The sequence below is a fragment of the Achroia grisella genome, unplaced genomic scaffold (assembly GCF_030625045.1).
Source record: "Achroia grisella isolate CSIRO2021 unplaced genomic scaffold, CSIRO_AGI_Agris_v1 utg3288, whole genome shotgun sequence".
NCBI lineage: Eukaryota > Metazoa > Arthropoda > Insecta > Lepidoptera > Pyralidae > Achroia > Achroia grisella.
Window position 1 is genome coordinate 470,029 of NW_026712800.1, and position 19,251 is coordinate 489,279.

General features: G+C 31.2%; 1 protein-coding gene across 1 annotated transcript in view; it reads right to left on the reverse strand.

Moving 5' to 3' along the window:
- LOC131843753 (disintegrin and metalloproteinase domain-containing protein 19) overlaps positions 1-17,330 on the reverse strand; it is a gene marked incomplete at its 5' end in the record, with an annotated part of 58,001 nt that extends 40,671 nt beyond the window's left edge. The window contains one exon of the mRNA XM_059192483.1: positions 17,198-17,330. Coding sequence (XP_059048466.1) covers positions 17,198-17,330 — 133 coding nt within the window. The remainder of the gene's footprint in view (positions 1-17,197) is intronic.
- Between the last annotated feature and the right edge of the window lie 1,921 nt (positions 17,331-19,251).

Below are 19,251 nucleotides of genomic sequence, written 5' to 3' on the forward strand. Positions count from 1 at the left end.
AAAAGAATATATAAAAACTGGCAGTGTTTCTCATTGTAGGTCTAACAATTACCAATGAAATCGCCAAGATGAGTGGACTTGATCCTCTTTGATTCATCTTACGGTGCCCTGTCGTCGGATACCGTTATGATCAAAAACAGTTCACAAGACGTCTGTTACGTTAATATTGAATACACAGGCTACCACGCTGAAATTGAGAACCGAACTCTTCACAAGTTCATACATACGGGGTCTGTTGGCATGTGTTTGTTCTCCGCAAGTGTTCGAAGTGTTGAATTACGTAGAGGCAAAACTAATTATCGTGTAATTAATCTTACGCGAAATTACGCAGTCTTGCGAATGACTGGTGTTACTCACCCGCATTGGTCCGTAATTTGATGAAATTTTTGATTGTTTGGTAAAACAAAAGGAGTGAAGGTCGTGTATCTATGTTTTTGTTTTGAGTTTAACATAAAACAAAACGAATACAGCTTATTTTCATGTCGTATCACCTATACTGTTACCTGGATTTGTGACTATTTTCGTGTAAATTGTAAAATGTTGTGATAATATTATTACATAGATATTTTGTAATACTTAATAAAAGGAACAAAACGGAATGTGTCGTTACATTTTCTAAATAATAAACCTTGTATGTAATTAACAAATGATGTACTTAGATGTAAATAATAGGTAAAACTAGTAACTTTTGTCTTTTTACTATTCTCGATATTTTATAAAAATGCTTTACTTTAAAAGCCTTTCTTTAATTGTGATATTCAAAAATTGCTTTCTTCGTCCTGCTTTACATAAAAACCTAGCAATTCATCCGCCGTTAAATAAATAAATAATAAGAAATAAATCCGAATGTGAGTACTTAAGATATTGGAGGTTTAATACTAGAAAATAAAAACAAAATCACTGAACATTAATAGTCTCACGATATGGATCTGGCCTTGCACGTGTAAATATTAAATAGAACCAATTTACAACAAGTGATATTAGCCAACATGGACATTAAATGGAGCTGTCAATGTCTAGCGAGTTGGCGATATACAATTAAATAAATGTACCATACTAGGGCTGCCACTTAAAAATAAACTCATAATATTGGGGAGTACGTATGAGTTTTAGCAAGACAGCTTAATTATTAAGTTTTATATCTCACCCCCTCGCAAATAGAGGACAACAAAAAAAAGAATACCGTCATTCGCGATCACCCCTCCGATCGATACACTGTTCCATTCAAACGGGAATCGAAATTATGACGACTCGAGCCCTTACGGTACCCTCAAACTAAAGTTGTATCCGTTAAGCAACATTTGGCCTTTTGCCGCTCCATAATTCCGAGTGTCCTCTATACTGGGCTCCATTTTCGATTGGTGAAATTGTAAAATCCAGCTGCGCGCATAACGCAAGAAGTATAGTCTTATTTCTACATTAGTACATTTGTGCAAAGCCGGGGGCGGTTAACTTGCAGAACAATAAAAATCGTTTTTTTACTACTATTACTATTGTGCTTAGTATTTTTTATTTATGACACTATTTGAGGGCAATAACACTGTTAGATTTTATAATGATGTATTTTTAATTTTATTTTATTAACATTACATGCACAGTACCTACTTGATATCAACCAATGGAATTAATTACGTACTTTATCATTTGCTAATTATGTACACATAATAAATAATGTTTATTTACATACACTAAATTTGAAATTTAGTAAAACGACTTAACAACTTAACTTCAAAGTTCATTATCCAAAATTTTTTGTTGTTGAGATATGTACGTATACATAATGGATTGAGTTGATACGCGTTTTTTTATTATTAGGAAAAATAATTGATAGGTATAAATATTATAACTCTGTGCTCATTAGTACTTATCGGGTACCTTTATCGGCGGGATTAGTTATGTAGTTTTTAAGTTGTTGTCACAAATAGGTTGGGGTACCTGCTGACCTTGACAATAAGATAGAGTGACTATATAATATAGTCACATAATATGTGACCATTATTTCCCTTCAAATAGGCCAAGACCTCACCCTCTTATTCATATATGTTATGATATATGATATGATTAAGATATAATATTAAATTTTTGTTCATATAATTGAACGAGCAAACAATCCAGAGGTAGACTGTAAAAGCCGTTTGCGTAGGTCAGAAGTAGTCTCACCTATTTAAGCCTCCAAGCAGCTTGTTTTATAAGCTGTATATGGGTTCTAGGGTACGCCTAGACAGTGAAATTACAGTTTAAGAAGCTTCACATCTTACTTTTTTAAAACGGCAAGCATGAATCGTATCACGGGTGTCACATGATTACGTGATACCCATAGTGCTATTCATGTATAGTTTATAAGTCACGGTCACTGTTTACCATCAGGTGGTCCCACAGTTGTTGCCACTTCCGTTAGTAAAAATACCGACGGCCCACTTGCTGAAAAGTGGCAATAATAGACCCGTAGTATACTTTATGCATTACCATTCCTTGAGGACTAAGATATTATATTTCTGTACTTACATTGCATTTCTACTGCCGTTTTCACTTTTTAAACCGGAATACTTAAAACTTGTTAATTTTTTTTTTTATTTCAAAGTAGTTTTACTAAGCCGGTAGGTGACAGATAAAGTCTATGCCCTGCTATGGCACATTCTAAATTTGAAAACATCAAGCTTTCAGTAGGAAACTAATGCACACAATCTAAATTTAAAACTGCGTACTGCGTCTGAGCACGCCGTGTTGCCAAGTGCAAAAAGAAAAAAGTTTCTAAATGGAAACAAAAGCATTTTAATTGTTTCTTAGCCAACTTGTAAAACGTAATACACATGTTCAAAACAGGTGCAAAATTCAGAACTGGTTTTTTTTTCGGGGTATTACGGCCATCTGCTAATGTACCCGTAATAGTACTACGGGTACATTAGCAGATGGCCAAAACGGTAACTCACATTTACTACATTAAAAAACCTTTAAGTATTGTCTCTTCAGTTAGTTACCGTAGATACTAGAATATCTAACACAAAAGACAAGACACAAAATATACTAAATACGCGCCGTTTTGTAACAAAGAGAACAGATATTATCTCTATGATCTCATTCAAAAATTAGCAAAAGAGCATTGTTTCAACTGAAGCTTGAGTTAAAAATATTTACTGCACATATAGTAATCAAAACTCTAGATAAATTATAATTATACACTAGCTCAAAGTATTTTCATTTTAAATAATAATACGTAACAATATTTTTAAATGTTAAATTATGTTTTTGAATTAACGATATTCTAACAGGCTGCGAACTGTTTGAAGTGTGCAATATCGCATATCTGTAAAAACACTAAAACAGAATGTGAAGGAACGGTGTCACGTGGCTATATGAAGAAACCCACAAAACCGCATAAAAACAAATCGCGCATCTGCCCGTCCAGAAGGTGTTCATGCAATGCAATCCATGTTTGGTCACACATGGTTGGATGATAATTAAATAAAGGAATGTATCAATGTTTTATTTTTCAATAGTTTATATTTTACTTATATCTGAAGACAGAAACAATTCAATTTAATATTTCCAATACTATTTTTCTTTAGCAATACATAACTCCATGTTTCGTGATCGTCTCAAAATAACAACATGAAACAGCATTGAAATAAAAGCTACATATATTGTACATACATACGTACATTGTGCAGGTCCAATAATAATATTATAACTATTTTTCTTGTTTTTCCAAAATATCTTTTTAGGATATTTATGTATTCATTACTGATTTCGCTTCATTTAACAGTGTCTAAAAGAAGGAACGCTATTGTTATGTACCGTCCATTTGAGACAACGCGTCAATGTATGTATTTGCATAAACATTTAACATAACTTTGTCATGGGATTTTTCCCGTGAGATGCATCTTTGTATGGTGTGTAAATTAGTCTAATATTTTACACAAACAAAAGTTTATTGCGGATCGCTTTAGAGTATCTGCAACTATTTGGATTATTATTATTTGTTGTATTTATAATTGTCACACAAAGTCCGTATCAAAGAAAATTACTTTCAATTTCTTAAATTGTTTTAGCTGTGAGAACACCCATGCGAAGCAGGGTAGATAACTAGTTTAAAATAAAACATTAAGAAAGAAACTATTTTACAACGAGGGCGCTTCTCCGTCCGGTTTTATAAAGTTTACAAAATCATCGCATAGTAGTAATGTTCCTTTGGGCAAACGACTATCCACAATTATTTCTTGCTCTTCAAAATTGACAAATTGAACATAAGATTTAAAAAAATAGTACTTAATATTATATATATTAACTATTAACCACATTTATGTCATTCTTTCTGTCACTACACGAGAAAGACTGAAATCACTTGTGGTTTGTATATATAATATATATGTACTTTCTATGGTATCATTATTAGTTACGTGCCTACGATACCTGACACTGGTAATAAGTAAGTATAATGTATGTAGTGTATGTAAGTAACAATAAAGAACAACCGTTTGCCTCTATGGCAATAAAAATAAAATTCAATAATATACATATATACAGATTTAGGTATATAATACAGTTCAATATAACACAATCAATGTACCTAAGATAAACTTATTTATCCTTAGCGATGAGTTATTTACTGAACAGTATTTTGTGGATAATAAAATTGTTTTAAAAAGATACAAGACTAGACATAGTAAAAAGTCGTGTGCGTCTGCTGTCTACCTCCTTCAGAGGCCAAGTATATTGATTTGTAAGCCGTATTTCAGTTGGGTGAGTTTAAACAGTGTAGTTATAGGTTAAGAGGTAGAGGCATGACCTCTATATTCTCCGGAATGAAACTCATGAATGATATCACGAGCGTCACAGGATGTTGTGCTGTTCATGTATTTAGGAGACGTTTACCATTTACCATTATGTTGGCCGACAGGTTGTTAATTTTATTCTAAATACCTATATAAAAAAATCATTTACGGACACGTCAAAGCTGCAGGCTGACCCGATATCAGTAAAAAATTTAGCCTGAATCCGAGTTTGATCACTAGTGGAAAAAACCTTACTGTATCCGGTAGCGGTGGTCAGGTTTCCGCATTGAACGTTTGTAGACTCAAACATGCTAATAACATCGGAATAAAATAAAATAATACAAATCCGCTTAGTAATTAATTTAAAAGTCCACTTACGTAAAATATCACCTAATTCGATAAAATATATTTTAGAGCAGATATTTGTTTTAAACTTTATTTTAAGTTGGTACTCTAAATTTTCAAAACAAATGTCAATTCTTACACTTTAAACGAAAAATATTTTTTGCTTAGATACATTTTCAATTTGTATGTAAAAGTCACTTGATTTTATTTCACGTATCGTTCTATCTATGTGAAATATCAGAATACGGTGGTTGAGTCTTGTCATTCTTGTAACACTTACTCACGTCTTATGAACACGGATCTATCTACAGAATACAATAATCTATCCTACTGTTGGCATCGTTACCAGGAGGGTTGCCCGGCATTTCGATGCTTGCCTTCTAATAAATTTATGTTATTTTAATTAGTTTCCTTAGACTGATGAAGAGGACTGGTGACACATTGTATGCTTACGTCGACATCACATGGAAATAAGCTTCAGTGCCTACATTTAGTGCACATTCTCTGAGTAATATTAGTCTGGTACAGCCACACAAAAGTATAGATAATTACCTATTCAGGCGCATATAGTCCTAAATTTCGGCTTTATAAATAAAAGAGAGAACTTATTCGTATGTAGAGTGCGAATAAAAACGAGAGATATCCTTGGAAATGCATAGATAATATTGTTAGACTGTAGATAAATGAAGACAAATAAAAAACTGTATCTCTGCGTTTTTAATTACACAAGAACAGAACTGAACTAAAATTATATACGATAAAGGGAATTATTAGTAGTGGAAGCCGATAACCTAATTGTTAACGATTTATCCTTCTCAGATTGAGCTACAAGCTATACCTATGGAAACCGTCGTGTAGCATTTGCAACGTTGGACTACTAACTTGACTTATCCTCATCTCATCTCCTTCCACTGGTGTCCCACCGGCGTAAACGTTTATCACATATACTACTATAGAAAAAATATGTCAACGAGGATATTACATACGAAAACGAACTTGAGAGAGTTAATAGCATTTGAGATTATTGAAGTGTTTTATGATAGGATTTGCTATGGTCATCCGAACACTGTATCGTTGAAATGGAATTGTTTTTGAAAGAAATAAACATTAGTTTTTTATTTCATATTACTTTAAGGGTTATAATAAATAATAGTACAAACACGTTACTTGTTCATAAAAAATTGTATTGTAATTTACACCCTGTATTTACAATGGTAAACAGTAATCTGTGCCGACAGTTTCAATGGAGTCCTGTTACGTTCGTTGATCCTTTTGAAGGTGACTGTATTATCTGCTTATCAAAACGTTACATATATTTACAGACATATCCAATACTCCCAATCAAATATTATCTTATCGATAAGTGAAGCAGTTCTTAAGGATCAACGAACGCATTTTATTTCTGTAACAATATAGTGGATAATGTTTACCTATAAAACAGATTGCAAACCCCTGGCTTCCCGCCAACAGGGTTGGTTAGCCTTTCGCAACCTGTGCATAAACAAAATGCGAAACAAAAATGTTACTCTTCCCTATTTCAACGACACACAGTTCAGTTTTGAACAAAATATAACCTCGTGTATTTCCGGATACAAACTACAAACTAAAACTAATGAGCTATCTTGCAGAAATTTTACTGTTTCCGATTTGTGTAAATAATTACACGATCTCGATCAGTAATACAATGGTGACTAGGTCAGAACCGTTACCTTACTGCATGTAAATGAACTTCCGCATTTGATTCTAAGACAATTCGCAGTCTAATGGGTCAATTTTGATTACCGAAATAGATTGAATGAAGGAAGGTATAATTTGATATGTTTATTTTGATATTAATTTCCTGTCGCCTCAGTTTCTAGTTAGCAGAGAATTTTTCCGGAACAATTTTTAATTGCAATTTTTACTGCTGTAAGTAGATTCGCCGTTTAAAGCTTGTCATAAAATGGTCCAGAGGAGACGATGAGACATTTTTTCTCGAGCGATTTACTTAAGTGAAACATACTGGATGAAATTCGATCGAACAATAGCTATAAGTACTTATCGACAATTAAGTTTTTTGAGAGACTCTCCCAGATACATGTAGATGGACGATATCAAAACTGCCTAGTAAAGTCTAGAGTTAAATGAAATCAGATTTTTAAATTAGGATTAAATTTCCAGTTGTATACTGAAGAATAGATTGTAAGTGTTCATTATTAAGTACCAACTGGCAGAAGTAATTTCCATTTCAATTCCATTCAAAGTATAAAAATTCTGAAACAACGCAAACAATTGAGGAACCGAATAACAATATATGAGTTACAGCGCAAAACATTCGCGCTAATTAACTTTTGTTATTAGCGAAAGTGATAAAACGACGGTCGCGTGCGAATTACCATGCCACTCGTCCTAAATTACATCGTCCTGTACTAAATCCTCGTTTCCATACCATTATTCACAATCTATTCTAATATCAGCTTCTATAGTTCTAGATTTCGGCACTTAGCGAAATGAAAAACTAATGCTACAGTCACCTACATAAAACATAAAAACATTATTGTTCTTGATCCATAACGCTTGGAATTGCATATCGCATTACCTAAATCTCGAAGCCATAAATATAATATAGAAACTGGTTTCTTGCTTATTCTTGTTCTGCAATTTGTTGCCTCTTATTCTTGGCAATATAATTTATACACTAATTGAAATTATAGTAAGTTTAACCGGTTGTCATTTTTGTGTTGCTGTGTGACAATCATCTAACAATTATTTAGCACGAAATAAATTACCCTTTTATTTAGAATATAAAATTCCAAATATATATAAAAAAAAATTACATTGTTTATTTAACTGTCGATTGAATTCGACTTATACTTTAGCGGTTTTTAAAGAAACCGCTACTTTTTGTTATTATGTTCGCGCTTAGTCAGTAGCTAAAAACCTCAATAATTAAATAATTTGTTTGACGTAAGTATTTAAATTTAAGTGTACTTAAATTACAATATGTATAACTGATATAACATGGTATACCATAAACCATGGCAATGCAGACATTACTTATTACAAATAATATAAATAAAATATTTATTGTGGTTTTCCCTCCCGCGAACACCCAGTATATCTTTATGTTTAAAATAGTTTCTAGATGTCATATTTTTATTAATAGACATTCTTAACATTCAGTAACTTTATATTTTTATTTCATGATGAAAACGGAGAAACCCAACTATGAAGTATATATGATGCTGATGATGCTTTTAGGATGTAGTACATCCTGATGAAAGCAGACTCCAAAAATATATTTTGTATTTCTTTTTCTTTATTCTTTTATAAGTACAATAGGACAAGATGTATAGAATGCAATAATATATAGGATCTGAATATTTCAGCTACATGTTTATGTTTACCATATATCGTGTATCCTTATAAAACTGGCGTTTATTGTGCAGTTGCCCTTTTAAATTGCCTACGCTTTAAAACGTAAAAAAGACTGGATATACAGATGCTAAATGCCATTACATACATTTTACTCAGTTATGCTAATTGGGTGCAGCGTAGTATAATTAGGAAATAATGATATTTCATGCATTCATTTACTGACAATGATGCATGCATGGTTGCACATTACGGAATTGAGTATAAATAAATATAGGGTGGTATCAAAAACTCAAATATGTTTTTTCGTGGTTTGAACTTTGACATTATTATTAATTATATATTACGATTTACTTAATAGACACTAGATTAGACCTCAAAAGATAAGGCATAACGAGAGTATGTAATATGTATGTTATTGAATTCTATAAATATATACGTTTTTCTCGTATGTGGGTGGCCAGCAATAAAAAATGTGTAGTGAATATCTGGTAAAATTACACAACAAATCAAATAAAATTGGAATGATTTTCGGTCATTTCTTTTTGTAAGAAATAATTTTTATGAAGCAATTTTATGTCAATTTTGTTGTGGAATAAAAATACATTTGTTTTAGCAAAACAGCGCATGCGTTGCTATTAAAGGTTAAAAGTGGCATATATATCCTTGAATTCCACTGCCCTATCCCAGCCATCAATCCAATTTACAAAGCAACTCCTTGACAGCTAAATATATTACAGCAGTCAAGCTTGCTTTGCATCCAGCACCCAGGCATCTTTCCCACACCGACAACTTTGGAAAAAGTTAATCTCAGTCAATGTTTAAATTATCATAGTAATTTAGAAACAAATACTGTCTGTCCTGTATTATACAGGAAAAAATGTCCCAAATTTGAAACCATAACCTAAATAATGTTCCGCCTTCTTCAATCTCGCCATAAGTTAATTATCAAGTTACAGTAGATTATCAAGAATTGTTATTTCTCACGCCATTGTTGGGAAATGTCGATGACACAATAGTAGCAAAGCAGTAATAATACGGCCGCACGTGCGTCTACTAGTTTCCTTGGTGTTTATTTTATGAATCACAGTTTATGTTCATTTATTATTGACGTGTTTTATCTTGATCTTGTTGTTACTTTATCAACCACACTCAAAGATAGATTAGTGTAATTATTATCAAACTTGACAGTTTATCAATATCATTCATGGTTTCTAAAGCAATAATAGAAAATTATGGATACATTGTATACAGCGGATACTTTTGATTTAACGAGCAGATCTTAAGTAAGACAGATATCCGCTGCATCACGCGTGTGAATATTTAATAGAATATATTGTGACGCGCAAGTGAATATTTGTCGTTGATGTGTTAATGACGTCATTAGTAAACAAATTCTGCATTTATCCGATCTAGTCAAATAATAAAAATGCTTATTGATCCTTTTTCCCACAAAAGGAAATAAAATGTAACAAATAACACTAATAACAAATCATTAATTATTATTTATTCTGGGAAACGAGAATCTAATGATTATGAGCTTACTTACTGACTTCATATTAATTCTAGCGTATATCCCATCCCACCCCATACCATTCCATCAATTAAAAAAAGCATATTATAATATTAACGTAGGCATCCGATAACAAGACTTTTTAATAATGCCACACTGGGGGGGGAAATAGGATTGTTAGTAATGTGGACTAATGAACCCATTGCTAACAATGTACCATGTCAGGTTGGCCTCCACGCGGTTCCCCCTGGAAACCATCGTGATAAATTTTTGGTGAATTTGTCACGATGGGCTAACTGACCTGACCTCATGCTCATCTTATTATCCGCCAGCGTAAACCGTTAGCGCAGGCGGCTGCACCATTCGATTATCATCCACAAAAAAAAAAAGATGCCACACTTGTATGTATAAGCAAAAACCGATTTTTTACAGTTAAGTTCCCTGCGGCTTTAATCGCCAAAAATAATTTTTACATTAATTTATTTATTACTCTGAAACTACTATCAAGTTTGTGAAACCACAATTAATTATGAATTGTACATGTATTTATAAATTGGTGAACTCTATATCGTTATTAATACATAAATAGTTATACAAAGTGTCACAATTAAAAAATAAAAGAGTAAAAACCACATTCCGTATCTTCTAAGTTTATGTATTCTAGAGTGACGTGTGTGTCAGACAATGTATGCGTGTTGGAGTTTTAATTTACAAGCCTTGGCTGTTTCTCTAACTACAAAACTTTGTGGAAAATAATACAAATCTGAAAGTTAAATCCTAATAAAAGGAGAAGAATATAAAAGAAAGAAGCCTAGAGAGAGCAGTTGAAAAAATCTAGTATGCGTAGATAATTATTGCCAGTCCTTGCTTGCAATAATTATCCATCCTTACTCAAATCTTAAGCTAACTATTGCAGAATGGCAATAATTAATTAAATACTAAATAATAATATACTAGAAAACCAACCCGGTTTAATCATTATTGTATGAATATCTTTTTTATAAATAAAATAGTAGTAGTACAACCAATGTTATTCAGTAATGTGTATAAAAAAATAATATTAATTACAATATGCAGACCTACATTTTACTTTAAACCTGCAATAAAAAGATAATACCCATTGGACACTATTATAACATTACGTACTTTTGATTACGTTCTCTAAACGCACTTTCGTTCAATCAATGGACGGATTGCTAACGAATTTTGATATTTATTCCAGGCGCAACACGATACAAACGCTCAAATAACTGTCCAAATGGTTATCTGCAACGAAGTGTGAATGACCGAGTTGATAGTAATCGTTTTCGCTATTTACTATTTTATTGCTGGCCAGCAATAAGTGGAATATGCAGGTCATGTAGCCATTGAATGCCGCTAGTCGCGTCACAATACCACGGGACATATAATAGAAATTGCTACGGAATAAAGCAAAAAGCTTTTGCTACAATGATAACCTTACTGAATACAGCAAATACCTTTTACACTCCATTTGCTGAAAGAGCAAAAATATTACTGAAATACTTTCAAATTTGAAAAAATCAAATACGTACGCGTACTTTACTCTTCACACGGAACTAAATAGTAATGTCATAGAGATTAAACATCCTGTGTTTCTTTTATGACAAAGCGCATCCAACTTAAGAACTTTCAAATTAGTTCACTCCAATCGGACGTGACGTCACGCAGAGGAAACGTATCGTGTCTCTGTATGGAAGTCATCATTCCCATACCGCCTAGTGGTACGTCCAGAAATAATACAACCAATATAAGACGAACCTTTTCGAAGCTTATACGGCTCAAACCGCTAAGAGCTAAAGCGAGAGAGGGAGGTCATGATAAATATGTCAGTTCTAAAAACAGCTGTTGACGAAGTGGGTGCGTTGTCTCCCAAACGGCATTTTTTTATTGCAACCATTCGAATGAATACAATTTCAATTAAAGGAACAAACAACAATTAGATTAGTTGTACATCCGTGGAATCGACGTCAGTTTGTAATGTAGCTGTATATATTACTATCAACTAACTGCCAACTATTTTACCAAATTTCGTCTGCACAAACTTCCATTCGCTATTACCAAATTCTTCTTGAGATAAAAGATGATATATTTCTTTTGTGTGTATGTATGTATGTATGTATATTATTATTGTTTTTGTGTTAAATTTGTATATTTGTGTAGGTAATACATAGACAGACACAATTTCGCATTTATAATATTAGTATGAATATCAAAAGTTTACAACCACGGCGTTTAATTAAAAATGAGGGAAGTATCTTCAAATATACTAAGGATGTACATACAAACGAAATTTAACAGCAATAAATCTCATATCTTGTTTTATCAGCAAAGTCCTTCATAAGATCTAAATAATTTTGGAGTTACAATCGACCTCCTGATCTGGGAATACAGTAGTCACTAGCAAAAAGTAACACTTTTAGAGGTGTATGTGGTTAGACTAACGATGTAAACATAAAAATACATTAATGTTAAATGTTACACTGATATATATACATATATATTTCATTTTGTTTATCACTATCACACAGATAGCTCAAGTGCTGAGGTAGTCTTGACGTGAGTAATCTCTCGAGTCTGGTGATGCATAAATGTACATCTGTCACCGTATTACACCCATAAACACACAAACGAGTAATAACTTTAAAACACCTATAAAAACTTACAAAAACAAACAGAAATAGTGAGTAACGTATGCACGTGGCGTAAAAGAGCGGATGTTAGTGCAGTTCTAATTTAGAAATTTGTAAATTATATAACTATTCATTTTATACGCTTATTGCAAGATGAGGCATCTCTTTTCCAATATATATAGTTTAAAGTAATGGTATAAATAGATAAAGTTTGTGAGTTTGGATGTTCGGGATAATCTCCAGTACTACGGATCCGATTTTGAAAATTCCTTTACTGCTGGATAACCCAATTCAAAGGAAGATTATAGGCTATATATCAGGTTAGGTTAGGTTATTACTTTGTAATTATTTTGCCTTAGCCTTCTTTGTGTAGTTAAAGATAAAAAGAAAAATTTAAACATTTTAATTGCTCCTGTATTCTTATAAATCTAATTTGTATAGATTTTGAGATACTGTTAATTCTAACCTCAGCCACCGACTTATATTAATTCTCCAACCAACAAGTATTTGCCTGTGCGAGTTCTTTTTCATTCGATATTACTCTTTCCTATCAGTAGTTTCTTTTTGAGATTTGTATGACCTATTGTTATTTTAGATTAAAAATTATCAGTCACGTTGGTTCGTTTTCTTCTCTCTTCGTTATGGATGCGATCACGCAGTAAAACTCAGAGCATAGCCCTATTCGCAGCACGGTGAGCGATTGAGTACTTACTCATACAATTAGCAACGTTCGGTCATGATTTTATGGTGTAAGTCATCATCGACATTGATATTAAATACCGTCTTCCTGTCCCTTCTCAAGTTATATTTGCCTTCTATCATAATATCTTAACCAATACTAGCTATATCCCCCACCACATAGAATACAGTTTATGTTACTCACTGATAAGGTATCCATGTATAGGTGAAAAAAATAAAAATCAGTGTAATACTTCTTTAGTTATTGATATATCAAATATCAAATATTTTCTCTTCATAATTTTAATTTAGAGGAACTAGTAAGTTTGTTAATTTTTAGTGTTAACTAGGCACTTTTATTAGGCTATTAATTATTATTTTATGAGTATAGAGTCTAGAATCTAGACAATGAGTCAGTATGTCGGAAAACGTTGATTCACCAGTATGTATTCCCAACGGAACCGTATGCAGATAGTTGCAGATTCATCAAACAGTTAACAATACTGACATCCGGTAGTCTCTCTACCTAATAATATATTCACTAGCGACACACTCGGTCTCGCACGGTTGCATTTATTGTAGAGTTCTCTATATTTTTTTAAATAAAATGCAGCCCATATTATGTAACGTTCTATAAAAGAATTAAAATATTATTATTACTAAGAAAGAATTAAAATAGTCTTTTTTTATATACCTACTTGCAATGTCCTACAATATATTGGGCTCACCTGATGGTAAATAGGTAATAAATGATGCTTTTTAAAAGAGACTAACGTGCAAAATCTAAAAAAACATTTTTAATACAGTATCAATACAACATTTTTATATTAAATGTAATTATTTTATAGAATCTATGATTAGGTAGTGACAGTAAGACCGTCTTATATGTTAGATTTTGACCTTTTCAGCCATTTTCATGAATTAACGTAACTTCTAAAGTAAGAATTAAAGATTATATTTTTAATTTAGTTTAAATCAGTTATAAGACTTGTATTTGACGGAATATAACTGTCGTTACAATTATCGCAGCATTTAATTTAAATTTCGAATCACGTTTTGTCGTTTCAAAGTCGTGATTCGCAAGCTTGCAAATAATAGTCATGATTGTCTGTCGGAGCCCGTGACGTGTAAAACGTTGTTTCCGACGGCATGCCCAATTAGGAAACCTACTTTGGTGGTTGCCGTCTTCATACATCAAGTTATTTTATGGAGAACTTCCACTTTTAATTAAGATTCAAAAGCGCGCCGTGGACGACGGGGTCCACCTACTACAACTGGACGGGGGAATGTTAGTAGTGTTATGTTTCGGTGGACTAGCGGATTAGCACACCGATAAAATTATAAGCGTCGCGGGTTTGATTCCTCGCATGGTGCAAATATTTGTATGTGCAAGATTGCGTATGGAAGAATATTGAAGTAAGAATAATATAAGAATAATTATTATTGTATTACCATACGCAAGATTCACAGACTTATATTTTGAATAAATTATTTCCATTTGTTCAAAATATTTTAAATTAACTGAATATGTGACAGCTCTATTCGCAGAAAGCTTAACTTTGGGGCAGGTACCTATCCCTAATTGACACCTACGAAGACTCTAGTTTACGTTAGAACAAATATATAATAATAATATAAAAACCAATATGAAATCGATATAACTACTAGTGTTAAAGTTTGTTTTCAGAAGAAAAAAATATTATAATGTAAAAGAGAGGTATCATAAAAATATTCCGCGTGAATTTATTTCGTGTAGGAATTGAGTTTTCCGTGTTTAAACGGAATTGGTATTGGTAGCATAGATATTTTCTTTATGGTCTGATGGACTTACAGGCTTATTATATTAACAGTTACACTTTTCTTAGCAGTACAAAACTTTAAAAGATTCAGGCATTATTTGGTAATAACATAGAAGTACAATGACGATGCAATAGCGGATACGGTCGCTAGCGGGATGTCCGGCGATATCGTGCCTTTTACCGTATATTACTATCATTTTTAATGACCCTTTTAGCTCAGAGTTCTAACCTTTCTGATTCTGAAACATTCACATTTTGTGTTGGCGGTGTTTGTTTAATAAATTAAAAATGACAAAATAATAGGATTTAATTGGCAAAAATTTATTTCACAAGAAAAAGTGACCTACTTAATTAAGAAAAAGCATTGTCATATGCTATTTCTAAAACCCTATTAATTATTAATAATAAAAGAATAACTATGAATAATGTAATAAAAAAATAAGTGAACGCCTGTAGATAGTGCATAGAATGTAAATTGTTGAAGTTTAGTGAAAATAGAGAAAATTTTCTTTCAACATTTATCCATATTAATTTACCACAATCAGCTCACCGTCAATTTTATTCTATCAGAATATGACTTGGGGTTAAATAAGCCCTGTCATTGTGGAACTTATAATGGGAATACTACTTACTAGTACTTTGAAAAAAATATAGTACAAGACTATAATTTATTTTATACTGCAAATAGTAGACAAAGTAAATTGAAAATATAATTCTGTCTAGGAAGATTTCTCATTTCATTAAAAAGAAAATATTATATTTATTTCCATTACATTTGCAATACAGTTTTACGTAACAACAATGTAAAAATATAAACAACAATATATAAATCTAAAAATATCCCACATTCTTTACAGAATTCATGGCTAGACAAATCTAGACCACCAAAATTTTATTTACATTTTTCTTACAGGCTATAGAATATGATAGTTATATCTTCCCTTAAACTTTAAGTAGAGTAACTTTCTCCGCAAATTTATTATTTAGTGTTTTGTTTATTATAGTTTTATGGTTTTATATTTGAACTATAGTCTGATTTTTAAAACTAAATTGACCTTTGTTGCTAGATTTATGTTATTCTTGAACAGTGATGTAGCACAATAGGAAATCAATATTAATCCAGATTTATTTCAGTTACACTCAAATAATATTTAAATGTAACAGAAATAAAATTATGTAAGTGTTCATTTACAATGCATTAAAACAAAATTAGTTATTTAGAATGGAAATACTAGTGTATGAACGAAAATTTTGAAAATATTTATTGTAAGCTTTAAAACTAATGTAAAAATTACAATTCATTAAATAGATTGTATCTCGTATATTGTAGGTACAGCACTATATACCTGCAGTATGTAAAATTAGGAATTTTAATATTTACACCTGTCAATATAGTCTATGAGATTAAAAAACAGACTATAAATGTTAGATTTATTGATATAGTATACTCATTTTACATCTTTATTATTAAGAAGTAATAAAATAATACTAGTAAATTTTGTAAGACGGAAAATAGTATTAATTTTATATTATTGATATTTTAAGTTAACAAATTTACATTCAAGATGAATGTAAATTTGAACAATAAAAAAATTGAATATAGAAATTTTACATTTACAAATTAAATTATAGTTATATCATAAACATCATATACTAGAAAATATGGCTTTGAATCTTGTATGGATTAAGTTTTTTTTGTTTAATTAAATCTGTTTGGTTGAGTAGAGGTTTGTTGTGTAATATAATAATACATAAATAATAAAATATTTTATTCTTTAATTTCATATGTCGCATTATAATGTAAATATTGTAGGAGTATGTATGCTTTTGATGACAGGTGAGAAATTTATTATTTTATATGATAATTTACTATTTATTGGTACTTAATAGGAATTTCAACGATGGCCTTGTAGTTGAATTAAAAATAAAATTCAGTACTCTCTTCAGTAAATTTAAAATGATATCTTCCAATGTAAAGTACACCAATAGATAGTCAATATCAAATATTTTAAATGTCTACCAGAAAAAAAAACAATAACATTTCTTGTTTGTATATTTGTTGTAAAGTAAAATAGTAATGCTTACTCAGTTCACCAGCTTCGACGCCGTTCTTTGTGACGGCCAGTAAATGTATCAAACACAAGATATATAAGCACCACACACAAACATTATCACACATTTTAGCACACGTATAACTTTGAGATATAGTATTAAAAAATCATAACGATAATTATTAGTATTTATAGTAAACTAACATTGGCTATAAAAATATACAATTCGATTTTACCATAACAACAAGGCACTATAACACGAACGACAGCAAGTAATTCAAATATAAATCTGTCTTACTTCTGTCAGTGTCTGTAAGTGTTGTTGACTAGGGATGTAAAAATTATCCAAAATCGAAATAATCCAAAAAAATCGATAGTCTTATAGATTATAATATTCCAACAGTCGATTAATTTATAATCGACTTCTTTTTACAAGGCTTTTTAATACCCCATATTTAAGTGACCAACAAGTCCTATTGCTTAGTTAAATAAAATGAAGAATGGGTTTTATTTGTCTTTTAATAATTCTTGGGTTCCTAGGTTTCTATAGTATCTCAATATAGTTTGTGTTCTGTATCAAGAAGCAGAATTAAGTTTGTAGCAGTACTATGATGTAAATAAAAAACATGGAAACATATTATTAGTCAAAAAATAATATTGTGCATCATATTTCAAATCTATTATTGTAGGTTACCATAAAAAATGGTAATTAATTAATAGATTAATTTCGTTTTACTGAGATTGTAAAAAATAAAATCTACGATTTATTTTTTAAAAAATACATATATAATCGATTTCTACAAACTGTTTCTTTTCGATAATCTAATGTTGTAAAAGATAAAATCAAATATTTACGGCCTAAAAACGCTGTCATCATTCATATCATAAATAATGAATACATTATCGATTTTTGTATATATCGAGTATCGAATGTCCATCTCTAGGTATAACGGCATGTAACTTAAGTGTTGCTATATACAGGATAAAAGTTTTTCTAAATGTTATTATAATAATATGTATTAGGTCAATTTTTGTTATTGTTATTAACAATTTTAAAAGTATTGTATGTACGGAAACTATAAAAATGCATTTTTGCGGAGGCAGAAGTATACGTACGTAAATTTGGAAATTGTGTTATGGAAACATAGTATAAAACTTTAACAATTACGTTCTAAAATAAAACTTCTGATTAATTTAATCGGTACGGCAGGTACAGTACTACCCCGCTACAGTTGGTAACATTATTTGATAATTTTATATTTATACTATCAATTTAATCTCCGAGATAAATATCTGAAATCTGAGAAATGAGCGTTGATGTGCTCTTCGTGGTGATGAATTTCGGGTGGTCTAACGAATAGGGGGGAGTGTGTGTTCTGATGTGTCAGCATTTTCTTATACAACGAGTTCTTCTATCCGGGGTAGGACGCCTTAGAGTCTGTCATGGTGGGAGGCGTGTTCCGCGCCCTCTACAGGAATTATTATAACACTTAAGAACATATTTTGCACTGAACTATTAAGAAACTCAACAACATTTTTTGCATTGTGCGACTATATTATCTCAACAATTCAAGACATACAAAATACTCTAATCAAATTAAGAACATCAAAAACATGGAGACATGACTGTATGGGTTTAGTTCTCATTGCCTTTCCGTTAAAGGATAAACAGTACAAAAAAATCTCAGATATTAAAACCAAAATACAAAAACAATATTTTTTGTTTGTTTTTAATCTCGGTTGGTTATCCTTTCACGGAAAGGTAAAGGGAACTTAGCAGGTAAATTTAACCTACCAGCACCTGGCAACTTTGTTCCTACCATCTTCCATAATGGAGAAAATATGTGGTGGGAATTCGTTGTTGGAAATGGCGTTACGTCATTTTTTGGTGTAGCTAGAATAAAAGAATTACCCAATTACGCTCTTTTGATAAATGTAGTGTTGAGTAAAAATTTTACAGTTGCGTTATTAATGTGATCTAATTTTCTCATAATTTTATCAATATGTACAAGAAAATTTTAACAGATATATCTGTTAAAATTATTTACTCTCATAAACTAAGCTCTTATATTTATTAATTATTTGTAC